This window comes from Panthera pardus, unplaced genomic scaffold (assembly GCF_024362965.1).
Source record: "Panthera pardus isolate Hobbes unplaced genomic scaffold, ASM2436296v1 HiC_scaffold_22, whole genome shotgun sequence".
Classification (NCBI taxonomy): domain Eukaryota; kingdom Metazoa; phylum Chordata; class Mammalia; order Carnivora; family Felidae; genus Panthera; species Panthera pardus.
In genome coordinates, this window is record NW_026526788.1 from 49,790,919 (window position 1) to 49,818,028 (window position 27,110).

The 27,110-nt window shown below is 43.7% G+C and overlaps 1 protein-coding gene across 7 annotated transcripts in view; it reads right to left on the minus strand.

Moving 5' to 3' along the window:
* The window catches only part of PANK1 (pantothenate kinase 1), a 101,589-nt gene that overhangs the window by 33,024 nt on the left and 41,455 nt on the right, over positions 1 to 27,110 (minus strand). For 2 of the 7 annotated variants that reach the window (XM_053909723.1, XM_053909722.1), the window contains one exon: positions 19,247 to 22,115. The exons of 2 other annotated variants lie outside the window; for them this stretch is intronic. In XM_053909723.1, the coding sequence (XP_053765698.1) occupies positions 19,247 to 19,769 (523 nt within the window). In that variant the 5' untranslated portion in view covers positions 19,770 to 22,115. Of the gene's footprint in view, positions 1 to 7,104; positions 7,412 to 7,879; positions 8,169 to 18,332; positions 18,480 to 19,246; positions 22,116 to 27,110 lie in introns of those variants that run through there. 3 more of the 7 variants (XM_019445046.2, XM_019445045.2, XM_019445049.2) reach the window with 3 other exon arrangements.

Below are 27,110 nucleotides of genomic sequence, written 5' to 3' on the forward strand. Positions count from 1 at the left end.
AGGCAGTACCCTGCCCATATCATGCCTGCTACTGAAATCCATTCGACACAGGCGATCAATGACAAGGAAAGCCTGAGCAAAGTTGCTTAACCAGTTAGATACTGGACATCCCTCAGGTGGGAGTTTAGGGTAGGAAGAGTCCTGATTTACGCACCTGATTTACTGTCAGCGCAACACCTGTAAGTTAAAGTCGGCAATTCAAAACACACTTCGGGGGCAGAGGAATGTTTGGGGGAAAGGATCGTGGTGGGAAAGGTCACACATCCACGTGTGACAAAGACCTTCCTTCCACTGGCACATGGCCTCCGATTCCTGTCAACTTTCTCCTTGGCACGTGGGCTGGGAACAAGAAGGCTGATTTAAAGAAAAAAAAAATGCCGATCATATTCTCATCTGCGAGAGGGAGAAAGAATAGCAGGAATTCCTTCCAGCACTTTTGAGGCAGGCATAAGTATTATCACATCAGCCACCAGAACTAAGGCCTGATTTCACCAACTCCGCCATGCAGGCCCATGGTCTGTGACACACGATAGGCTCCGGGTCTAGGGCCTGCGATCTTTTTGGGCACTCACGAATGAAAATATTGTAATTTCTTTTAAAATTAGAAGAAAACATACAAACTTTCAGGTCGAAGAAAATGTGGTCACATGGCATCTCAACACATTCATCTTTCTACCAACAGAGTTGAAAATTATAACTTAAAATTTTTTTTTTATTCAGGAAGGAACCCATAAAGTGTCAGGAGTCCACGAGAGTTAGTCTGTGTTTATTTACATTTTGCTCCACACCCAGTCCCAGGTCAGAACTGACAAGACATCAGACCAAAGTCTGCTTTGCATTTGCAATTTGAACTGGATTCCTATGGATTGTTTACAATTTTATTTCCTTAAAGCAACTTCATTTTAGTACTTCATGCAACCAAATTTTATTTTTATTTTTGTTTTTAAAGTAGGCTCCATGCCCAACATGGGGCTTGAAGTCACAACCCTGAGATTACAAATCACGTGCTCTACTGACTGAGCCAGCCAGGTGCCCCAGAGTGCACTAAATTTTAAAGTTAACTGTTTAAATTACATTTATTTAAAAATGACAGGCTATATTCAACCACATTCGTTCTCAAATTTGCCTCATTATAAAAACTGCCTAAGGCACTTGTTAAAAATATGAACTCCCAGGCCGTGGCCTGGAGATTGGGATGCAGCGGGACTGGAGAAAATATTTTCAACGAGGGGGACCTGTAATTCTCACTGGCCAAGTTCAAAACCACTGTTCTCATTGAATCAAAATGAGTGCTGTAAGTAGCTGGACCACAGTTTAAAAGTGAAAGATCAGAGTTTGAATGGGCTACTCTTGCTTGTAACTGTGAGGGAGCTCTAAGGAGGAACCCCGGGGTGGTGCCTGGTAATGACCTGGAAGAGGTTCCCATTCTGGAAACAGAAGGACCTGAACGCATCTAACTGCTTGTTAATGGAATTATTTACGGGCAATTTATAACATGAGTGCCGCAGTATTTAATTTTAAATACAGCTTTTGGATTTCCACATATCATCCATCCACAATGAAAGCCCCTGGCCGTGGGTTTAGAAACGTTCCACATATGATTAAGTTTTGGCAATGTGCTCCTCTCTCCCAGCGACTCCCATTTTTAAGGTAACCATGCATTTCTCCATAAGGAAGTCAGCTCAGGCAACAGTACCGGTGTATTTAGGTCAGGCAGGCAGATGTTCTTTGATTTGCAACCCATGTGGTTGACCTTGACACAGACAACCACGTGAAATCAGAACAACAAACAGAAACACCAACATGAAAGCTATGTTACTTTTTTTTTAGGTTAAGATTTGAGAGGCGGTAAAAAAAAAAGCTCTTGCAGGGGGCCATTCTGGTGTCACCCATAAATGTATTCTTAGCTTGCCTTAGCTTGGACCTCAGCCAGCAGGAAGCAGGGGCAAGATGAAGCTAGAGGTGAAGGGACCCAAAAGGTCAAACCCGTGAGGTTAAAAAGCCTTTTCCTTGGGTCTCTTCCTTAAGGCCCTGAGCAGCTCAGGGAGGTGCAGTTTCGTTCCCAAGGTCCGAGAGCTTTCCCTGCCACTCTTACGAGAGAAAATCAGAGTAGACAAAGGGATGTCACTCTAGCGACCACCGAGCTCATTTTGTTCCTGTCACCCCCACAGTCAAGCCCTGGATTTCTGTCCCAGGTCATAAGGAGGGGAAATAATAGACAGATGAGAACTGTTTCCCATCCTGCAGTCATCTTGTGAGGCTGAGGAAGTGGGGGGGGGGGGGGGTGGCAGAAATACAATTACAGACAGTTAAGGTCATTGTCCCTATTTCTCACCAAGAACCTGTCTGTCCTGCCCAATCTAGAGGGAACAGAAGGTGAGTATCAACCTTCCACGTAGTCCTCGGCTTTGATTATGCCACCTTCATCATCAGAAGTACGGTCCCTGGAAGAAGATTCCGTAGTTTGGACTCTGCAGACACATGCCAAGGGACAAGCATACAGTGGCTCTTGGGGGCCACTCAAGATTGGCTCCAGTGTGATCATTTCAGCACCCAGAATAGACCCGAGCGTCCACCCAGGAATGGCTCCTCCAGCTACCTAATGTCCTGCACTGAAGCTCAAGATGGCAATCTCATTACCTGCTTAAACAAATCCCGGTTTAAGCCACCAAGAGGTTTAGCTTTCTGTCTTGACAAGCCACCAGAGCGTGCTTACTTACTCCAGGGATCTACTGACGATTTAATACCAGGGAGTGGTTAATTAAGGCTTTGGGGAGAACAGCATTGCCAAGTGGCACCACTGGGTGGAACAACAGGTTTACCAGAAATGGGCTTTGTTCATGTATTTTAGCTCGATGGCAAGAGCCTGGCAGATCTTTAAAGTCGAGCTGGGGGATGTTGGTGGGGGGGGGGGGACTGAGAAAAGGCGTGCCAACTGCTCACATGGCGCTGCAAGCTGGAAGAAAGAGGGGGTCACAAGTCCCTCTTCAAATAATCTGAGAACAACCACATGCTTATGGACCCAGTGATTCATGAACACATGTTTATGCCCGTGAAAGTCACCGTGGCACAGAGCCGGGATACGGCAATGTACCTGCCCTCTTGGCACTTGCTTTCCAGTCTGCAGACCGATTGTTAATCAAGAACAACCAGGAACGAGTGAAAACTGCTAGGAGTGAAATCCACATTATTCGAGGACCAGACCTCACTTAATTAAAACAATCCTTTAGGGGGCGCCTGGCTGGCTAAGTCGGTAGAGCATGTGACTCGATCTTGGGGTTGTAACTTCGAGCCCCAGCTTGGGTGTAGAGAGATTACTTTTAAAAAATTAAATCTTTAAAACAGTCTTTTAGTATTTATGAATGGCAGCTCTAAGCAGGGTTCCCTCTTAGGTTCAATAACCATCACAAAGTAAAGCCTGACACTTCCTGGCCATTCGAGAACCTTGTAATTAAATTGGAGATGACACTCAAACCTACAAAAAGTTTAAAATCACTGGATGTTAGGGGTGCCTCGATGGCTCAGTCGGTTAAGCGTCTGACTTCAGCTCAGGTCATGATCTCCCAGTTCGTGGGTTCGAGCCCAGCATCAGGCTCTGTGCTGACAGCTCAGGGCCTGGAGCCTGCTTCAGATTCTGTGTCTCAGTCTCTCTCTGCCCCTCCCCGGCTCACACTCTGTCTCTCTCTCTCTCAAAAATAAATAAACATTAAAAAAATTTTTTTTAATTAAAAAAAAAAAAATCACTTGATGTTAGCGTTGGAGGGACATAAGAGATCTTTTAGGGAAATGCATATCAAAACCACGATGAGATACCACTTTGAACCCACTAGAGTGACTATAATTTAAAAAACAGAAAATAACAAGTGTTGGTGAGGACGTGAAGAAACTGTGGCCCTCATACACCACTGGTGGGGATATAAAATAGTGCAGGGGCACCTGGGCGGCTCAGCTGGTTAAGCGTCTGACTTCCACTCAGGTTATGATCTCCTAGTTCATGGATTCGATCCCTGCATCGGGCTCTGTGCTGACAGCTCAGAGCCTGGAGCCTGCTTCGAATTCCGTGTCTCCCACTCTCTGTCCCTCCCCCACTCACGCTTTCTCTCTCTCTCTCTCTCTCAAAAATAAATACGCATTAAAAGATTAAAAAATAAAAAGAGCTTAATATTAAAAAAATAAAATAAAATAGTGCAGTCACTTTGGAAAACAGTCTGGCAGTTCTGCAGGAGGTTAAACGTGAGTTTGTATGTGATCTAGCAAGTTCACTCTCGGGTACATACCCAAGAGAAGTGAAAACCTGTCCCCATAAAAAGTTGTACACAAATGTTCATAGCAGTGGAAACACCCCAAATGTCCATCAACTGATGAATGGATTAATAACCCATGCTGTCTCCAGGCTATGAAGTATTATTTGGCAATAAAAAAGAATTAAATGCTCATATACGTTAAGATATAAATGAACCTTGAAAACACTATGCTCCATGAAAGGAGCCAATCACAGAAAAGCACAGATAGTATGATTCCAATATATGACTGTCCACAATAGGTAAATCTGTAGAGACCGAAATATCAGTGGTTGCCCGGTTTCAGGAGTTGTGGGGGCAAAAAGGAGTGACTGCTAAGTAAGGTTTTGTAAGGGGGTGACGGAGTTTTCTAAAATTGATTGTGGTAATGGTTGCACTCTGCGAATACACTCAAACCCACCTAACTGTACACGTTAAGTGGGTGAATTGCATGTGCATTCTATCTTAATAAAGCAGATTTCATGCATATATAAAGCTCTGACCTAAACCCTTCATTTCATAGATAACTTTTAAAATAGAAATGCCAAATTATAATTGCTTTTGAAAAAAGTCTTTCTACAGATTTTCCCATATTTTTAAAGAAAATAAGCACAAGAAAATTTTAGATCTTCCTGATGACTGATGGGCATATGAGGGTCAATTTTTGTGCCCACTATATAGTGATGCCCTCAGAACCACATGAACCTCTCTCTGCTTCCAAGGCTACTAGGGTTTAAGTATTCTTTTGTCTCTATTATGGCTTTCTATGTCTTGCTTTTAGGCTAATCCTGTTAATTTCCTGCTGCTATCAATGTTACTGCAGTACATCTACCCCAAACCTGCTATATATGAATGCAGAGAAACCAGAAAATTCATGTCTGTTAACACTGCGCCTTTAGTAAGAGTAAACAGACTCAGAGAGAGCACAGGAAGTACACTAAATGTAGAATGCAAAAGCGTCTCCAATTTTATTTATTTCCCAACACTGATTTTGGTTGCTCAGACGTGTTTGCTTCCTTACCAGGTTCTCAGCTGCCTTCTGGCTTATTGCTGGCAAGTTTCCAGAGGTGACAGTCACTGTAATTAGTATTAAATGTTTTCTTTTACTGTAACAATTTTTATCCAAGGCACAGCTAGATGTAATATCTAACTGGAAAAAGAGGTGAAAACTTTAAAAATATAAACATGAGCATTCAAAGTATTCTGTTTATCTGGTGCCAATTAGTTTGGGGACAGAGTGCCCTTCTCTATCATTCAGGTAAGATTTTCAAACAACTTAGCCCTGGAATTTTTTATTGCATCTTAACTATGGAACTCACAGAAGGAAGAGATAAAAGCAACACCTTACTTAACATTGGCTCATTTTAGAAAAAATAGTACACATTTAATGCAAAGTCCATCTATGAGACCAACACTGTTTTGATGTGTAAAGGCTGGACAGTTGTCACTTAGGGATGACAGCCGCAGTCTCATAAACTTCAGCACCCAATTTATTTTTGTACTTTGTCTGGATTGCGCAATATGGAGACAAGTTTGACTCACAGGGAGTAGGTGCAAATCCTAACTGTTTTCTGAACAGCTTTCCTTGCAATCCGGGGATTTCTGGAATCAAAACTGATTCAGTAGCTTGGACAGATTTACTGAAAATGTTTCACCAAAAAGCTGAACGCTAAAAATAACTAACGGCTCCTCAGTTTGCTTGTAATAAATATAAAAATCAAACAAAAGCCTCTAAACCTTATAATAAGTGCTAAAACTCTAAACTTGATGGGGTTATTCATTTACTTGTTATTATATAACTGACCTATGCCAGAGTGAGAGCATTTGCAAAGCAAATATGCCTAACTAAGCCTTGCCTAGAATGTAACTGAGTGTGGTACACGTGTACGGAGGTGGTATATTAGCTTGTGCAATTTTATGTGGATATACGTGCCCAGGCCAAACTTTTTAAAAGACTTCAGAGCTATAAACTTGCCAATCAATGCTCTGCTTATAAGAATTCAGAAAAAATGGGGCACCTGGGTGGCTCAGTTGGTTGAGCATCCGGTCATGATCTAGCCCTCTGTGAGTTCCGGCCCCGCATCGGGCTCTGTGCTGACAGCTCGGAGCCTGGAGCCCGCTTCGGATTCTGTGTCTCCCTCTCTCTCTGCCCCTCCCCCACTCATGCTCTGTCTCCCTCTATCTCTCAAAAATCAATAAACGTTAAAAAATTGAAAAAAAAAAAAGAATCCAGAAGAAACTTCTTCTAACGTCTACAAAAAATGGGTTAATCCAGCAGCAGCACTGTACCGACTAACATTAAGGGCTTACCATGTGCCAGGGTGTGTGCTAGAAGCTTTACATGCAATGTTTAATTTAATTCTCAGAACCCAACGAGGTAGGCATTCTTATTTATGCCCACTTTACAGATGACAGAACTGAGGCCGAGAAGTTAAGGCACTCACCCAAACATTAGTTACGGGGTTTTCAACATGCGTTTCAGTTACGGCTTTTCAATAGAGAAAAATATTTTTAAAGAATTTTGAATTAAATACGTGGACCCTTTTAAAAAAGTTTCATCTGTATGCAGCTGGTGCCTAACAAGTATCCGTTGACTAAAAAACAAAAGAGCGACCATTCGCACGCCGTGACTTCTACAGCCCAGTATAAAACCAGATATTAGTCATATCCCTAAATTATTAGAAAATATCACGATACTCAGTATTCTGTCCAAGAAGGCAAGGAAGTATAAAATGCATCTGGAGCACATTTTACATAAAACTGAAAGACTCATAAAACTGCCAAGAGTAAGGCAATCCTGGCAGTTATACAGATAAGAACTCACTGATGTTGAAGTGGTTTGATCCTCAAAAACGCTTGACAGACAAGAGTGATATTAGAGAGATTCAGGATCTTTTTCTTTGTTCTTGTGGTTCATTTGAAATGAAGGAACGGCAAATCTCACAAATTTCAGCAATACCCCTCCTGGTAACCTCCTGTAAACTCCACGTTCAACCTTGAATCCAGTACCCCCAGACTTCCAGTCTGAGCCCAGTCCTCCTTCCCAGGTGTCTTCAGAATGAGTGCTAGCTTGCCTGTTCCCACCCTAGTGACTGCAGAGGCGGAATTCTTTTAATCCTGTTCCCAGTCTCTCCCTCTCAAGACAGAAACTACATGGGAGATACAAATCACTTCTAGTCCAGTGATTCTGGGATGATTCCAAAGAGCCTTTTTTGGCACATGGTTATTTCATTACGAGAATGAAGTTTCAAATCTCAGACCATGAAGATATGGTTAAAAATTAATCATAAACAGGCAGTGGCAGGTACTGGCAAAACAAACAAACAAACAAACAAAAACATACCAAAAAAAACCCCAAACTAAATCCTCCCAGGAAACACAATATCAGATTTTCATCTATCTATCAATCAACAAACAGGATGCAACAATTTTAACCGTAGTTAGATAACTGAATTTATTCCTCTAACTGTGCATCATAAAATACTATATAGCTTCAACTGAAAATAATACATTGTTAACTTTTTCCAGCAATTAACAGATTATGGTTATGCTTTCAAAAAGAGTTTTTATCTTTTAGAAACACATATAAAAACACTTACCATTAAACTGAGATAGCTGAGACTTGCTGCAAATCATCCAGTTTGAAAGGGGAGGTTTGGATGTAACAGAAAAAATAAGATTGGACATGAGTGGAAAGATAGGCTGAGTGATGAGTGATGGGCAGTTATTTGATGCACACTCTGGCTTTATATAACATTTGAAGTTTTCCCAAGTAAAAAGATTTCTTTACAATCCCAACACTCTCCAAATACTCATGCAAGACAGTGAGAGGACAGTGGGGCATCACGGGTCGCCTTTGGAGTAAAAATCTAATGGGAATGAACTGGGGAAGTCCCTTTTTTTGCCCCACAGATCCTGCCTCTGGAAACAAACAAACAACCTCCCTTCCCTTTTGGCTGGGACAAATTTCAGCCTGCCCGCCCTAACCAAAAACATGAAATGGAGATCCTCTGGCAACTCCACCCTGCCATTTCACCAACAGTAAATTAATTATAAATCACCCTAGAAAGGTGCAAGGTTCACTGGGGCTAGATTTACACCTATTTACAGGAAAACTATTGGTGTTGCTCAGTCCACATGTAACGAACATGTAGCTCAAAACAACTCAAGTCATTCAACATAAAAACAGGAGTGAATCATAAAATGAGTGTAAAGAAGAAGCCTAAAGTTATGGTTCTCCTGTAGTTAGTACTCTGGTGCATGCATGTATATATACATAAAGTCATGTATATTATTTTCTTCTTTCTTTCTTTCTTCTCTCCTGCTGCGTTGTTGGTACACTAACACCTGCTTGTTCTCCCTACTGGGTGATCTGGCACTGAACCCAACGGTATTTGGGGTAGGAATTTAGGAGGGAGAAAGAGAGGCAGACAACAATGTGATTCTAAATTCTACCCTTAAAACATAGCGGGCCCTCAAATATGTGTGGAATACTTTCTTTCCTGAGAATGAAGTTCTTTTGTCTAACTCCTCACCTTCTGGCATTTTCCTACTTAGCAAAGGACATGTCAGTCTTTTTCTCCCATTCTCTGAATCAAAGGCTTTAATTATTCAGCTCGTATTACTGATGCTGTCTGGGACTTTCCTCTGTGTGACCCATGACCTGTATTCTAGTCAGTGACGTACTGGTAAATGTTTAGCAACTGGCTGCCTAAGAAGAAAACCTTGATTTTTAGCGTTTGCCAATTTCCATAGGGCAAATACACTCACTGTAGCCAATTTCAAGCTGCCAACACCAGGACATAGGATGCAGAGTTAGGAAGAAATGTGTACGACCAGCTCCCCTGAGCACGGAGGAGCTGGCCCCATCAAATTAAGGGAACTTGTGGTTTTCCTAGGATGATCCCAGTTTATGCCTGTGGTCCTGGCATAATTATTCACGATACCCCTTACCACTCTTTAAAAGTGTTGACGATATATCATGCAGTCACTCCAAAGAATAAATCACATTTGGGCCACTTCCTCATAGTAAAAATCTTCCATAAAAGGTAGGATGTGGTATCTCCTTGACCAAACTGATATTACCTTCCTTTTCCCAAATATGTAGCATGTTTTTAGATGTTTTTCATCAAACACTGGTAGTTGGGAAAGTATGGATGGCAAACAGACAGCCTCAACTTGTTCAAGTCCACTGACTTACACGCACAGAGTTTAGGGACTTGGAAATGCCATAGATTTGAGTAAAATCAAGCCAGGCAACTGGCTTCAGGCTACACTCCAGCTTGGAATCACATGAAGCCGAGTATCCCATGCAGAGTCTAGCACAGTGCGTGGCCCACAGGAATAAAAACTGGTTAGCTCCAGGGCACCTGGGTGGCTCAGTCAGTTAAGCATCTGACTCTTGATTTCGGCCCAGGTCACCATCTCACGGTTTGTGAGATTGAGCCCTGAGTCGAGTTCTACTCTGAGAGCATGGAGACTGCTTGGGATCCTCTCTCACTCCCAGTCTCTCTCTTTCTCTCTCTGCTCCTCCCTTGCCCTCCCTCTCTCTCAAAATGAAAAAATAAACATTTTTAAAAGATTAAAAAAAAAATGATTAGCCCCTGTGGGACATACAGGCTTATTAAATCTTGGCGTTCAAGGTCACCCAGGTCAGTATTTACCTGATCCCTTTTATGACAACCCCAAGTGGCCATTCTCCCATCTAAGCTTTAATACTTTGGCAACTCAACACAACCAGTACTGGCTCACAAGGATGATGAAGTCTGGCAGGTGAGTGTGTGGGTCTTCGTTTTTCAGAGGGCAGGACGCCATGGAAAAGTCCAGTTAAATAGCTGTCTTTAAATGTCTAAGGAGCTGTCATGCAGAAGAGAGATTGGATACACTGTAGGGTCAAGGCAGAAGTTATAGGAGTAAGTGTAAGTAAGGAAGGGCATCTAGCACCACCACCCATGACAGCTAACATTTATTGGGTGCTTATGTTTTGCTGGAAGCCTCATTACGCTGTGGACCCATATCAAGCTTGAAGTCACACAAATCCACCCCTGCCTCGTTCCCTCCTGGACTGCCTACCTCAGGCTGTAAAGGAATTGTTTGTCCAGAAGGCCCAGAGGATTCCTAGCAACTGGCACTGCCCAGGCTGGCCACAGCTCACAGAGATTCACGTAAGTTCAGTCTGTCCAGAGGCGCTAGCTAAAGACCCAGTGGCCCAGATTCAGCATTGAGTCAGGGCCAGGCATTCCAGAAGGTTCACGTGCTGGTCTCGAAGGCAACAAGTGCCCAGAAATATCCATCTCCTCATCTGTCAGAACAAGGTTTGCTAGGCTGTGGGTAAAAAGAAGGCCTAAGAAGTAGCATCCGTTCTGAATTCTGCAGCCTTGTTTGATTCCTGCAGCTTTCATAAAGGAAAAGTGCTCACTTTCCTAATCCTTTTCTCTTGTGTGCATGATCTGCTTCACTCAGGGGCTGACATAGCAAACCGTAAAGATCAAAGGAAGAAACTTCCTTTTTTAGAAATAACTTTGTCCTAGGGTGCCTGGGTGGCTCAGTCGGTTAAGTGTCTCAGGTCACGATCTCACGGTTCGTGAATTCAAGCCCCTCATCGGGCTCTGTGCCGATAGCTCAGAGCCTGGAGCCTGCTTCGGATTCTGTGTCTCCCTCTCTCTCTCTGCCCCTCCCTTACTCGCACTCTGTATCTCTCTCTCTCTCTCTCTCTCTCTCTCAAAAGTAAATAAACATTAAAAAAAAAAAAACCCCAACTTTGTCCTGACACTAGATTAACAGTAAAACAAATGACAGTCTTCTTAGTCACCAAGTTGCCAAAATCACCCTCAGAACAGGTCATGCTGTACATCTCAGGAGTTGCAGTGGGGCAACTTATGAAAGTTGACAATGAGGTCAAGAATTGCGACACAGGCCATGTGTCTTGCCTCTAGAAACGTCAGAATTAGGGCGCTTCCATTCAGGACGTGATGTTGGGTCAGGTTGGAAGATACCTTGAATGAAGCCCAGTCTCAGTTGGGGCAAGATGAGTTCATGGAAATCCTGAGATTTCACAAAGTTTTGAAAGCCTCTGTGACTAAGTAACGGCAGTAATATTAATATTAAATGTCCTGCTTGTGTTGCCAAGTAAAATATCTTTTACTGTGCACGTAGCAGGGTCCAGTCACTCTGTTTTACAACTTATCTCCATTTTCTGCCTTTGGTCCTCACAACCAGTAAGATGGACGCCATTATCTCTATTGGAGAAGTTAAGGATCTCGCCTGAAGGTGACACTGTTAGTAATGGCACACTGAGGCTCTGAATTCAGGTCTGGTGGCTTCAAAGCTCTTTCCACTACAGAACACTACCCAAGTCTAGCCCAGCAGAGTCAAAATCTGAACTCAGACAGTTTTGCCCCAAGCCTTTGTGCTATCCTTCAGTTTCTTCACCTGCCGAGGGAAGATCATATGATTTGTCTTACCATAGTCTCAGTATCTTATAAACAACAGAAATTTATTTCTCACAATTCTGGAATCCAAGATCAAGGTACTGGTGGATTCAGCGCCTGGCAAGAGCCTGCCTCCTAGATGGCTATCTTTTTGCTGTCCCCTCACACGGCAGAAGTGGGGATGGGGGTTCTAGCTCTCTGGGGTCTTTTATAAGGACACTAATCCCAATCATAAGTGCTCTATCCTCATGACCTAATCACCTCCCAAGGGCCCCACCTCCTAATAACACCACCTTGGGGGTTAGAATGTCAATATATGAGTTTGGTGGGGGACACAATGTTCAATCTATAGCAGTACCCAACTCACAGGGTACTGAGAGCGTTTGCTGAGATAATCCATATAAAGTGTTTAGCTTAGTGTCTGCACATAGTAAGTGCCCTTTAATGTTGGCCGCTGTTACTTCCACAGGCACATGGATGAGCTTTTCGCCCAAGGTGCACAGATTGCATACACTCATCTCTTCTTAAAGTTTTACAGAACACACTTCCTTTTCCCAACATAAATAATAAGTTTATCAGGGCAGAAAAGAGAGCCAGCTAGCTGGCAATGGACTTAGACTTGGGTCTGAATTTTGGCCCGGTCATTCATGGACTACATAAAGGCTTTGGGGCAGGATACCTCACTTCTCTGAGCCTCTCTCTCTCCATCTGTAAAATGGACAGTGGGGTTGGTAATGTGCATGCTTTCATAAAAACACGTACAGAACAATATGTACACAGCTGTTGCTCAATAACAGCTACTCTACTGGAAGTGACTACTATTAAGTACTCACTATGGTCATAAGTTTTTCCGTCCTCTTTCCAAACTGTAGAGAAACCTGCTGGAGGTCCAGATCATTATTTTGATGTAACTGCCTCTAAAAATAACATTACCTCACCCCTTCGAATCATCGGTTATTTTCAAATGTATTCCCAAGGAGAATACGAACACACACACCCACCCACCCATACACACACATATGATTAGCCAAGTCTAAGCATCTAAGAGATGTCATGAATTAAGTAATGAGAGACCACACTGGATAGCTCCATCACCTACAGAAAAGGTCTTCTGAGAAATTCTGTGCGCCACATTGGGTACACTGAACAGTTTCTGTATCTGATTCAGAATACTGCCATCCCAAGGTGAATACTGGCTTACTTATTAAAGCTAAAGCACATGTAATTAAATATCATAGAAGTCAAACCTTGATTTATTTTTACTTTCAAGGCAATTGGTTTGTATTAAAGCCACTCACACACACCTACACACAAGTCAAGCTATCACAAAAACAAACCCCCAAAACCTGTCAATTAAAACCAGTACTCCTTTGTTTCTCTACTAATTCTATTTCCAAAACCAAGATGGGTTTTGTTTTATTCACTTGTTAAATGCCCCACATGCTAAACATTAACAGCACCCTTTCCATCTTTGGTTACTGTGCCAAGCAAAATATCCTTCGTATTAAGGTTGAAATTCACTTACTGGTCTTTTGAGGAAAAGTGTTCACATGCCTAACACATTCTGATACCTGACTTAACCACTTAGATGCAGGCCACTTGGGTCTTAAAGTCTTAATCTTCGGTTTAAATGTGCATTGCACAATTCATAACTTCATGGGCAAACTTGGGACTCTGACCACGTCCCACATGGTAGGAATACTACAGTGTGCCCTTGCTTTCCATTTCGGTCTTGTGTTCTTGAATTTGCAATGCTTCCCATCCATGTAGAAGTACTGAGTACAGTTTTTTTACAAAAAAAAAAAAAAAAAAAAAAAGCATATATATCTACCCTCTGTGCAGATACAACCAGAAAATTCTATGATCTTTTTTATCCTGGTTTTTCTCATAGGAAGTGGAAAGCCCAAATGCCAAAGCTAAATACCCCAATGTTTGGAAAATTGAGGCCTCATACTTTCACCATGCTGGCTAGCTGAAACGGGTGACAGATTTAGGTTTCTTTGGTTTGTACCTACGAGTATGTTATGGGTGCAATGGATTTTCACCCATTTTCTGCTCGTAGCATCCTATCTAAATGATTTGAGAAGCCAGAATGCCCACCCCACAGGAGGCTGCCCTCCCTGATCCAGTCTTTATTTCTGCTTGTTGCCAAGCAACAGAGGAGGGAAGGGAGAGGGCAGCACTGATCCTCCAGTCTTCTGAGGATGCCCAAATACTTGCCTTTCTGCAGCATAGTGTTTGGTGACTCCAACAATCTCCTTTGCATTTCTCTCCTCACTCCACCAGGGTGGCTCATCTAACAGTGTCCTTGTGGTCTAAAATATCCAGCATTTCAAGGAAACATCTAAATACTACTTTGTGCTGTTTTGGTTCCTCTTCCAAAAAGTATGTGTCGACCCATCTCATCAACAATAACTTAAGAAAGAGTCACGGACAAGGGCACGCGGGTGGCTCAGTTGGTTCAGTGTTCGGCTCTTGATTTTGACTCAGGTGATGATCTCACTGTTGGTGAGTTTGAGCCCATTTGAGTCCCCAGTCGGGCTCTGCACTGACAGGGCGGAGCCTGATTGGGATTCTCTCTCCCTCTCTTTCTCTCTCTGCCCCTCCCCAGATCCTTCTCTCTCTCTCAAAATAAATAAACTTAAGAAAAATCTTTATTAAAAAAAAAGAAAAAAGAGTTACACATGAAGTTGTTGCTACAGCAATGTTTATGATGTAGAGACCCCTCGCTGCAGCCTACAGCTTCCAGAGAAAGGTTAAATAAATTCTTGGGGATATAATACAACCATTTAAAAAATGATGTTTTGAAAAAAAAAAAAAACAACCAAAAAATAAAACAAAATAAAACAAAAAAAAAATGATGTTTTGGGGCACCTGGGTGGCTCAGTCTGTTGAGCAACCGACTTCGGCTCAGGTTGTGATCTCACAACCTCACGGTTGTGAGTTCAAGTCCCATGTCGGGCTCTGTGCTGTCAGCTCGGAGCCTGGAGCCTGCTTTGGATTCTGTGTCTCCTTCTCTCTCTGCCCCTCCCCCACTTGTGCTCTGTCTCTCTTTGTGTCTCAAAAATAAATAAACGTAAAAAAAAAATTTTTTTAAATGATGTTTTGGGGTGCCTGGGTGGCTCAGTCAGTTGAGTGTCTGACTCTCGATTTCGGCTCAGGTCATGATCCCAGGGTCGTGGGATCGAGGCCTGCATGGGGCTTCATACTGAGCATAGAGCCTGCTTGAGATTCCCTCTCTCTCTAAAATTAAAAAAAAAAAAAAAAAGTTTTAATGCCATAAGAAAATGCTTATGCTAAAACTTTTAAAAACAAAAGCTAGCAAAATCTCATCTTAGTATGATCTCAAATTACCTGTAAAATATGGCACATTGTAAACAGTTGTTTTCTCTAAGTGATGGGACTGTAAGTACTTTTTCCTGCTTTTTCTCTACAGTTTTCTATTATCCACTATTTGTATTGGGGAAGGGTAAAAAAATAATTGAAGGACTAAGAGTGTTATAGCTAATTAAATAAAACATTTTGGTCTTTCTTATTCTAAGCCTGTTTTTTGTTTTGTTTTGTTTGTTTTTAAGGAAGTCAATCTCTGGCAGCTCAATTGTCCTGTCCTTTGGATTAACAGTGGACAGTATTCTGTATGGGGGTGATGAGAGCTGGCATTTACTGAATAAATGCTATATGCCAAGCAGGGATCTAGGTTCTTTCTATATACATTATCTAATTTAATTCTCATATCAACCCAATGAGTAGTATGATTATCTCCATCCTGGAACTGACACATAGGTGAATAATTGGCCCTAGGCCATCCAGCGGCTATCCAAACTAAAGCCCTCCATTTACAACACATTAGACCCTCACAGCATTTTATTAGGACTATCATTAGTTTCAAAATATTTGGGAAGTGAGCTGACTCAGTAAGGTGCTACTTATGGATGCTTCAAAGAATCAAATCATCAAGGAGCAGATCAAAGGAATCTCCCAGTTGATACTCTATGGAAATTCCAGTGAAGAGATTTTGCCAAAGTCTACCTTATGGATGGAAATGACTATCTCAATGAGGTGGTGATAATGTCACTTGTACCTTTTCTCCTGTGACATCAGTCAAATGTTCATGGACCTGAGGTGCAAGGCATAAGAGAAAAAACTATATCATCTGCAATCAGACTTCTAACCTAATTGAGGAAATAAGACAACACACAGGGAACAATTGGCACAAAGAAGAAGAAGAAGAAGAAGAAGAAGAAGAAGAAGAAGAAGAAAAGGAGAAGGAGGAGAAGGAGGAGGAGGAGGAGGAGGAGAAGGAGGAGGAGGAGAATGGAGGAGGAGGAGGAAGAGGAGGAGGAGAAGGAGGAGGAGGAGAATGGAGAAGGAGGAGGAGGAGAATGGAGGAGGAGGAGGAGGAGGAAGAGGAGGAGAAGGAGAAGGAGGAGGAAGAGGAGGAGGGGGAGGAGGAGGAGGAGAAGAAGAAGAAGAAGAAGAAGAAGAAGAAGAAGAAGAAGAAGAAGAAGAAGAGGAGGAGGAGGAGGAGGAGGAGGAGGAAGAAACCCAATTAAACGCTAAGTCGTGTGGCAAAGTGGATAACTAGCATAGAAGTCATAGCTCTGAAGTATCAGAATTTGGAAGACACAAGGAACAACACTTTAAGACCACCTAGCCAACTCCAGTGTCTCAACATGAGAGCTAGTAACTTGGTTGCGGCTACACAGCTAAATAGCAGAGGTAGGTGAAGTAACCAAGGAAGACCGATGAAGCAGTCTTACAAAAGCTTTCCAAGGACAAGTGGTGAGGTGACAGTACTTTCGATAAAAAGTGGACAACACTCCCCTCTCCTGGTTCAGCAAAATTAACCTACCACTGGTCTGATGTTTAGCTTACAAGCTTGTAAAGAGTTCCTGCGTTGAGATTTAAAATTTTAAAACAATCAGAAACTACTGAATTGTTTGTTTCATTGCATTCATCGTTTTCAAACGTTAAGTATTTCTATGTGTATTGCACTCTATCCACGATATTACCAAATAGAAACACACCCACTCACATAAGCATTCCAAGTGCCTATCTGAGAGCACTGAGATCTGGCTGTCTTCAACACACCTCTGGTTTAGACGGAAGCAGGTTGTTTGACGTTGTAAACTGATAAATAGGAATTATTTGTTCAGCTTCAATGCTTCCACCGACAACAATACCCCTGCATTTTATTTAAAGCACCCAAATACTCTTTGTAATAGTTGCTCACATAAAGTCTATCAATCGTTAGAAAATGGGGATATAGTTAACTCTTAGTATATCTAAGATATAGATTAGATTAGATTAGATTAGATTAATCTAAATATGAATTGACCGAGCACTATCTTTTTTTTATAAAAAAATACCTAAACATTAATAGGCAAGGCTTAAAGATGTTGCCCTAGTTTTCACTGAGAACTTTTGGTAGTGAACACAGCAGATGCCACTCAGAACATGTAAAATTTATTTCAGAAATGCTTGTTCAAATTTGAGAAATGAAAACGTGGTAGGATAATGAAAAGTAAATTTTGATGAATCCCTTTTAAAAGTTTAAAAGTTAAGTATCATGGTCACTGGACGTAAAATAGCTAAGGTTTTAATTTTTGTAAAAAATACAAACCACTTTAATTTCTGACACCAAATACAGAGGCATAAAGTTATATTTTCTTGTATTCTAAAATAATAATTGTTGGGGCGCCTGGGTGGTTCAGTCAGTTAAGCATCTGACTTCAGCTCAGGTCCGTGCGTTCGAGCCCCTTATGGAGCTCTGTGTTCACAGTTCAAACCTGGAGCCTGCTTGGGATTCTGTGTGTGTGTGTGTGTGTGTGTGTGTGTGTGTGTGTGTGTGTGTCTGTTCCTCCCCCGCCCGTGCTCTGTCTCTCTGTCTCTCAAAAATAAATAAGCGTTTAAAAAATAATTAAAAACTTAAAAAAAATCCTTGTGGGTTTGCAAGCTCAAGTGAAGCCTCAAAATTATTTTTTCTCTGCCTCCAACCTATTATTAAGAAAGAGTACTTTTAATTCCTCAAAAATTATTTCTAAAGGTGTTATATACCCTCACAGACCATTTAGGCTAGCTATACTACACAAAAACTCAAAACAGTTCTCTTTTGATACACTTTAGCTATTTACATTGCAAACTGTCCTACGATTTGTAAACATAGATCAGAGAAATAACTAAAATGTGGTTTCAAAAGAAGTAAAACAGGTTAATAAATCATAAGTAATCAATATCAAGTCCATAAAGAAGGTAATTTTCTAACAATTCTGAAAAACAAAAATAAGTACAAATTCAAGTGCTAAATAGATGCCTTCCTTACAACAATCACCCAATCTGCTGCGTGGCTTCAAAGTTAACTTTCAGCCTAAACATTTCACATCTACAAAATACAAGCATCAGAGTCATCCCGTCCCACATCAGTACTTTCCAAAGTCTCAGAGATTTTAACTGAGCGCAGAAAACCTAAGAGTCTAAAGAGAGAAACAAAAAAGTTTGCCAAATATCAAGCTTTTACAGATAAATCCAAAACCTATACTAGCAATTTCTCCGTATCAGACAGAATAACCCATACGCAAATGGTGTTTGAATGCAATCATTAATTAGTATGCATTCTACTTACTTTGCTTTTTGCCATTTATAAGCTTCATTAAAGACACCCAGAAAGAGGTAACCAGTAGAAGGAGGTTCGGCTCAGATAGGAAAAAACAGTTGTAAACTCGATCTACGAATTTACATCCACAACGTCATGCAGGGAAGGTACTCTTTATAAAGTAACATCATATATACACGCTTTAGATTGTGAAATAACGCCTTTCAGCTTTTTACGCCGCAAGCTACCATTAGAAACCCTCAACTCTACCTCCCCAGTTCCCAGAAAAAAAAAATCCACCTCTAATTCTCATTGGTCCACATAGTTCCGGCCCACATGGTATCAGTGGGTGTGCCCCCGCCAACGGGTCCTCTCATTGGCTGCGAGGAAAGAGCATTTAATAGGATGTGATTTGGGGGGTTGTCAAACTCCACGCCTCCAGGCCTCGCGTTTGCCAATAGACCCGAGGTACTGGCGGCTACTCTGCGATTCAAAGGACAAGGTGGCTGCCTGAGCGCCAACCCAGAAAGACGAACTCTGACAAGGAAAAGGGGCGAGGAGAAGGGAGAGGGCCCTCCCGCTCTACGCCTACTCCCGGAACCCGTGAAATGTTCGCACACGTGCATTTTCCCACCGACAAATTAGGAAGGCGCGCAGTACGCTGGCCTTGCCTAGAGCCAAGACCGAAGGAGCAGCGCAGGATCCGCATTGAATCGGCCCATTCTACAGACGGAAGCAAGCAAGCGTGAGGCTCAGGCAGCGATCTTTAGTGCTTGGCGCCCCTGGGGAAAGAATCAGTCCCCGGAGTCCCCTCCGTACACTCCCCCGACAGCGGGCGCTGGGGCGCACCAGTCGCGCTGCGGTGCCTGCCCGCGGCTCCCGGGGTGGTAGGCGCGCGGGATGCGCCTGCCTCGCGCCAGCGTTCCGCTCGCGATGGGACTTACGCGGCCTGTTCTTCCTCCCGGAGTCCATCCTCCTCCGCAGCCGGCATTTCTTGGCGGGGGAGTCGTGCTGAGGGGGCGGTGGCTGCGGCTGAAGCTCGGGCAAGAGCTGGAGGCGCGGGGGTGCCGCGTCGCCACCGCCCGCGGGGCCCCGGCTGCAGAGGAGCAGCGGCTGGACTGGCGGCGGGTGGAAGCCGTTGTGCAGCAGCCCGTTTACGGCGGCAGCTCCGGTGTCGGCGGGGGGCCCCGGAGCGTGCGTGGCCGAGTGCTCGGGCCGCCCGCCCCGGTCGCCCATGCCGGAGGCTGGTGCGGCGGCGCGCGGGCCCCGGCTCAGGCAGCCTCGCTGGAGGTCATTCTCGGGCGTCTTTATTTCCCTGGATCCTCCCTGCGGTTTCCGATTCAGCAGCCGCAGAGCCGGCGCCGGGGGATGGCGAGCCCGGCGCTCCTCCCCTTCTCCCACCGGCTCCCCCCTCTCCTCCGCGCTCTGCCCCCTGCGCGCCCGCCCCGCCGCGCCGGCCTGGAGCATGCCAGCTCCGGGCGCGGAATCGGGGATCCCCGCGGACCCCCAGCCGGGGCCCCCACGGCTCGCCTTCCCCTGTTCCCCCGGCCGCGCGACTTCAAACGCGGCTTCCTTGCCTTCCAGACCTGTCCCCACTACTGAGCATGCCCAGTGCTGCCCGCCACCGCCACAGACGAGTTTCAACTAGGGGACTGAAGTTCTCTGGGTTTGCAAAAAGATGGGCGGGTTGAGCTTTGTATCTCGGAGAGGCGGAGAGGGGACTGAGCGAGGCTGGCGCAAGAGGAGCAGGTAGCTTCGGGAGGAATACGGAGGCACACAAATATTTGTTGAGGTTTCAAGTTTGCTAATCCTGTCCCCAGAGAGCTAGACACCTTTGCAAGGTCATTCACGGCTGTCCCCTCCAACACCCCTCCTCTCGTTGCTTTGTGAGTGTGTGTGTGTTTGGTTAAGTGACCAAACTACTCACAGGCCTGAGTGGAGGGAGGAGAGGGAATATTTATAGAAAGGTAGGCCGATTTGCGGAGGGAGGGGAGTGAAATTTCTTTACTGGCACACATACAGACACCATGTGGTTTCCCGGAGTTGTCTTCTGCAGGGAGGAAACCTAGGAATACAGTGTAAGGACAGTGAAGGACACAGCTGCACGCAGGATTAACAGGTGCTGGAAGAGACCAAGAAAGCAGAAGCAGTCCCAAGCTATAAAAAGCACTTTCCTCACCCAGAAAGAACTTCAAGAGACAAAGTGATCCTATTTATAGAATAAGGAGTTGCCTGTGTTTTAAGAAGGGAAAGCAGTATGGCCCAGTGGTCAACACCATAACCTTTGGAGTCTGAGCTGGGTTCAGATTCCAACTCGGCCACTGAGCAAACCCAGAGAGAGTCATTGCTCAAGTGAGCACACCTGGCAATAGGAAACAGGACTGGACATGCTCCGTAGGCAGGACAAATTTGGGTGCTGAGGACTTTACTAAAGTTATGTAATCCCTTGAGGCTTCAGCTTTTGAATCTAACAAGGAGCTGTTGTGAGAAATCTATCTAAAGTAACTGGTACAATCCTGGCACACAGGAAATGTTTCAAACAGGTGGTAATCTTTATTACATTATTAGCAGTTCACCCATGTCGAGTGAGAGGAACAAATCATGTTCACAGCCATATTTACTGTGTGATTTATTGTATGTGATGTTCTCCATCATTTGTGTTTACCTAATCTACAGAGGACTCAGAGGCCAGCAAGTGCTGCCTGGGCCACTGGGTTGCCAAGCCCCTGGGCCTCAGTGCGTTCAGCAGCAGCCAGGGCCTGTGCCTTGAATTGGCAATTTCTTCCAGGAGTGCCCTACCCAGAACCACAGCTTGGGAACCATAGGGGCCCTTGAGAACTCTGGTCTGCCCACTCATTTTTCCAGATAAGGAAGCAGCCACAGAGAGATGGCTGAGGTTGTTAAGAGCAAAATCAGGGCGAAATCCTAAATCTTCTATCCCTGACTTTATCATACTATTTGAGACACAGAGGAAAAAAACAAAACAAAACTTGGGGGCTGTGGCCCCTACCTCTCCTGCCTCATCTCCAGCTCCCTGTGCTCCTGCTATAGGGCAGCCTGCCAGTTCCTCAAACAATTTCTTTTCCCTTTGCATCTGTTATTTCCATTGGCTGAAATTCTCTTCCCCCAGACCTCTTTGTCCACTAGATTCAGACTCAATCCTCAGATCTCTGCTTCAGCCTCTTATATTTGGAGAAACTTTCCCTGACCCTTGGGACTAGATCAGGTTTTCCTACTCCCTACACCGTATCTTCCTTACTCTATCAGTTTGTAACTCTACCATGCATCTGTTCCCTTATTTGTCAGTGGGGATATTAATAGGACATCAACTAAGTCGTTACAATGATGAAATTAACTAATATATGTGAAGCACCCAGCACATCATAACTGCTCTGAAAAATCTAGATATTGTAGCCAGGGCACAGGGGTGCAGGAGCACCTGGCTGTGAGGGTCCCAAACAGACCAGGTTCAGCTACTTGCCACTGACAAAATCCAAAAGGCAAAGAGACGAGTAGTGGGGAAACAAGAAAGGAATTGATTTCGGTGAGGCCAATACCAGAAAGCAGACTAACATGTCAAAGACTGTCTCAAAAGTGCTGACAATACTTCCAGGTTTATATAAGGAAAACAGGGAGCAAAGTTCACTGGGTACATGCAGCTGGGCAGTCAAGGTGAGGTTGATCATTGTCTTGGGGTCAGTCAAGCAGGGTCTTGCTGGCTCAGGGTGGTTCCTTATTGCTTGAGTGGGTAGTTTTGGTTCTCATTAGGGGATGCTTTGCCCAGAGGGTATTTTGCCTGAGTTAAGAGATAAGCTGGAAAGAAGAAATTAATCGATAAATAAGTTTGAGGTCAAAATAGTAATATTGAAAGAGGTAGTTGAAGTCCTCTTTCAATATTAGTATTTGACTGTCTCACCCCCTCCCCCGGCACCCCGCCCCCCAAACACACACTGCGATCTCCATTAAGGCAGATGACTCTGTTCATCGTTGTATCCCTAGGAAACTTTTGGTAATTACCTGTGACTGAATAAATGACTTACATGATATTTCACCCAGGGTGTCTCTCACTTTCTGCTGTAAGTCTGCTAAAAAATCTCTACTGCTACTCCTAAATATTCAAAGATTTTCAAATTCCCACATAACTTAAGCTGAGTAATTTAGGAAGCAGTTTACATCAGAGGTGCAAGTAGGAGCTTTAGCAATGCAGTATCTCCAAGGACATGCTCTCTCCAGCTTGATTCCCAGGCATGTTGAGGAACGCCTGAGCCAGGTGGCTCAGACCCAGGCAGGGCAGAAGTACTGGTACTGGGGACAGAACGTCCTCCACCTGCTTCCTTTCTCCCGCCCTTGTCAGGCTGGTGCCCTGGATCAGTCACACCAAGCATGTGGGGTAGAGAGGAAGTCAGGTGGCATCTCACAGGATTATTCAGGGGAGATATATCTGGGAAGTTTAACTCTGAGGTAGGAGCTCTCACGTGCTCCAGCAGGGGCATGGAACAATGTTTAGAAAAGAGTGAGGGAGGAAGGAACCCTCAAGCCACTTCTCTCCCTTTGTTCATTCATTCATTTATTTACTAATCACTCATTAAGTGTGTACTATACTGTAGGCACTAAAACAGATGGTGGGAATACAGAGACAGCATAGATACCCTCACTACCCTCTAAAAGCTTACAACTCAATAGCAAGAGAGAAGTCAGTGCTTCTCCATCAGTGCTATAAAAATAGCCTGGGGAGTGTTTACTTTTTAACTCTTCACTGAATGTAACATACATACAGAAATGTATACATAATCTAAGGGCAGAGCTCAGTGAATTCCACACAAATAAACACTGTGTGCAATTAGCACCTGATCAAGAAACAGAACATGACCAGTAATCTAGCAGATTTTTTTAAGAGCAAATTCTTCACCCAGGTCCATGGACTGATTTAGTAGGTTTGGAGCACAGGAATCTGCAATGGTGATGATGGTGATGATAAATATTTTTTAAAGAAGTAAAACAGTAGAAAAAAACTTTTCAAAAACGAGATTATGGGTGCCTGGTGGCCCAGTCAGTTGAGCATCTGATTTCGGCTCTGGTTATGATCTCATGGTTCATGAGTTCAAGCCCTCACCGAGTGACCTCAAGCCCTGCTTTGGGTGAGCCCTGCTTCTCTCTCTCTCCCTCTCTCTCTGCCCCTCGTGGGATTCTCTCTCTCTCTCTCCTTCTCCCTCTCTCTCTGTCCCTCACTCACTTGCACCCTCTCTCAATAAACAAACAAACAAATAAATATTTTAAAAAGTCCAACAACAAAGAGATTATGATGTAGATGGTCCTTGCTTGGACAAACATCGAACAATGACATCTGCCATGGAAGTAACTCCAGAGGACTCCAGACAGCGAGCTACAGGAAGGAGAAAGAAGGGAAGTGGTACTAAAACGGAGTTTAAAATTTGGGATGCCTGGGTGGCTCAGTCAGTTGGGCGTCTGGCTTCTGCTCAGGTCATGATCTCACAGCTTGTGAGTTCAAGCCCTGCATCGGGGCCCTGTGCTGACAGCCCAGAGCCTGGACCCTGGTTTGGATTCTGTGTCTCCCTCTCCCTCTGTCCCTCCCCTGCTCGCACTCTGTCTCTCTCTCTCAAAAAATAAATAAACATTAAAAAACAAAAAACCTGGCTTCAGGGAGGAAATAACCCTTAAACTGAATTTTGAATAATAATGGGATTTCTTTAGGGAAGGTTGAAGGAAATCCATTCAGAAGGAGGGAATGGAGACTCTGTGGGAGGTTTGAAGCCTTCTGGCCTGTTTGGGAATCTGCCAGGAGTTCAACAAGGCTGAAGGACAGCTTTGCAAGGGAGGAGGTGAGCATTTGCAGCTGAAAATGTTAGATGGGTCCAAATCTTAGATGGCTTTCTGCCAGTAGGAAAGAGTTCCTAAGGGTCACGGGAAAACACTAAAAAGTTTTAGGTTATAGAAACACTACCAGACTTGCATTCTGGAAGAATCTCCTGTAGCAGCCTAGCAAATAATTGGGGGAGGAGGTCCGTATGGAGGGAGACCAGATAGAAGGCTATTGGAAAAGTTCAGATCAGCGGTGATAAGGGTCTGAGGAAAGGACATAGCAGTGGGAATGATAGCATTGTGTAGATTCAAGAAACTTTTAAGGGTAGAATCCATAGGACTTGGTGCGCATTTGGAGGGTGAGGGAGAGGTAAGGCTAGGATGATTTCTGTTTCCAGTTTGGCCAACTGGTGATGTAGTGGTTTCAACATGCAAGATGAAATCAGCAGAAAAGGACCAAGACCTTCTGCCTATATTCTCTTTGGGTCTTACACTTTAAAAAGGACGACCTTTGGGATGCCTGGGTGGCTCAGTCAGTTAAGCTTCCAACTCTTGATTTCAGCTCAGGTCATGATCTCACAGTTCATGAGATCGAGCCCCACATGGGGCTCTGCGTTGACATTGAGAACCTGCTTGGGATTCTCTCCTTCTCACTCTCTCTCTTCCCCTTCCCTGCTATCTCCCTCTTTCTTAAAACAAATAAAAAGACAAATAAATAGTTTTTTGTTTTTTTTTTTTTTTTTTTTTAAAAACCCGATGATCTTCGGGGCACCTGGGTGGCTCAGTCGGTTAAGCATCCGACTTCGGCTCAGGTCATGATCTTGCAGTCTGTGAGTTTGAGCCCCGCGTTGGGCTCTGTGCTGACAGCTTAGAGCCTGGGGCCTGCTTCGGATTCTGTGTCTCTCTCTCTCTATGCCCCTCCCCTGCTCACACTCAGTCTCTCTCTCTCTCTCTTTCTCTCTCAAAAATAAACATTAAAAAAATTTTTTTTAAAAAATTAAAAAATGATGATCTTTTAAAAATGTAGATCTGATCCTGACATTTTTGTACCTAAATTCCTATGTGGGTGCTCCACAATTCATAACATTCTAAACTCTTTAGCAGGGTACATCCAGGTCCTTCATACACTGCCTGCTTCAGCCTTAATCTCCTGCCACTCACGTTTACTCCCTGTGTTTCTGTGAGTTGTGAGTTCAAGCCTCATGTTGGGTATAGAGATTACTTAAAAAAAATAAAATCTTTAAAAAGAATTCCTAGAACTTTAGCTGCCAGGATAATATTGCCCCAATATGAACTTCCTTACTTCATTGTTGCTTTTGTTATAGGTGTTGGTGCCTTGTTTAGAGATTTGCCACAAGGCCACCTCATACAAGAGGTATAGGAGACTATTTTTGAGTGTGGTGTTATTTTCGATTACAGTGATTTTCCATACTGCCTTCTGCATGGTCCTAAGAGCAGAGCTGCCTGAGGGAGTCAGAGGCCACCACGAACAAGCAAAAGCTGCTCTGGTGAATGAACGGTGTTAGAGTGAGGTTCTGATGACCCCTTCTTCAAAGCCTCAATCTTTTCCTCTCTTCAGAAAACTCAGCAACTACTACGTAGCAGGCCCCAAGCTAAGTACCGGGGATATACTCTTGAACAAAACCAAAGTCCCTACCCTTGTGTAGACTACAGAAGAGGCATGCATTAAGCACATAATCACCCGAAAAGCAAGTGGGGAAAAGGTAAGACTTCCAGTGCCATGAGGACACACACCAGGGTGACCTGGCCTAGTTTTAAGCTTTAGCAGAGGAAATGGTATTCGAGCTGAATTCTAAATATTGAGTAGAAGCTAACCAAGGTTGGGGTGAATTTAGAGAAGGCATCCCTAGCCCGTTCTTTCTACATCATAAATTTAGTAGGCATTCCATAAATACTTGCTGAATGAAAGAATGAATTGGCCCTGTCCCTCTCAATAGGACAAATCAAATGTAAGGAAAATTAATCACTGGAATGAATCATTGGAAAGGTTTAGGCCATTTCTTTCCTCTTTTTTTTTTTTTTTATTTTTTTTAATTTTTTTTTTCAACGTTTTTAATTTATTTTTGAGACAGAGAGAGACAGAGCATGAGCAGGGGAGGGGCAGAGAGAGAGGGAGACACAGAATCGGAAACAGGCTCCAGGCTCCGAGCCATCAGCCCAGAGCCTGACGCGGGGCTCGAACTCACGGACCGCGAGATCGTGACCTGGCTGAAGTCGGACGCTTAACCGACTGCGCCACCCGGGCGCCCCACTTCTTTCCTCTTTAATGTTCTTTTATATTGGTTGCTCTTCTCTCTGATGATGGAGTATTTTCTACCCAATATTCTTGTTGCCTATTTAAGTTTCTCTTTGGTTTGGTTTTGTTCTTGGTCAACAGAGATGGAAAAATATAGCATCAGCACCACCAATAATAACTGTTTATACATGAATGGAATATACCCCGCATGAGCAAACTTCCTGTCAGTCACTAATATTTTTTGAGCACCTACTAATTATGATTTGGTGAAGGGGGATAGGGTTGGGCTGCTAGAAATGTAACAGGCTATAATCAGAGTAACCCCAAGTATTGGGCATAATTTCAGGAATGGAGCTGGGTTTAGCAAAATTATAATACTCTTATTATCTAACACTTATTGAGTCCTCACAGGCCATATGCTACATACACAGGCCATGTACTAAGCACATTATAAGTGTCATCTTGTTAATCAGCACAGTAGGCATGTGTGTTGGGTACTATTATTCTCCTCATATTCCAGATGAGGGAAGGAAACTGAGAGAAGCTCATGAACTTGCCCAAATTCACACAGCAGAAACGTGGAACTGGCATTTGAACTCATGTTTAGGTGGCTCTAGAAACTGCACACTTCGTAACTCAACCGTAGTGCCTCCCAAAAGTCAGTGTATTACTCTCATTACTCAGAGTTTACACCGTGGTTGCAAACGTCCGCGCTAATACTCCGCTACCTG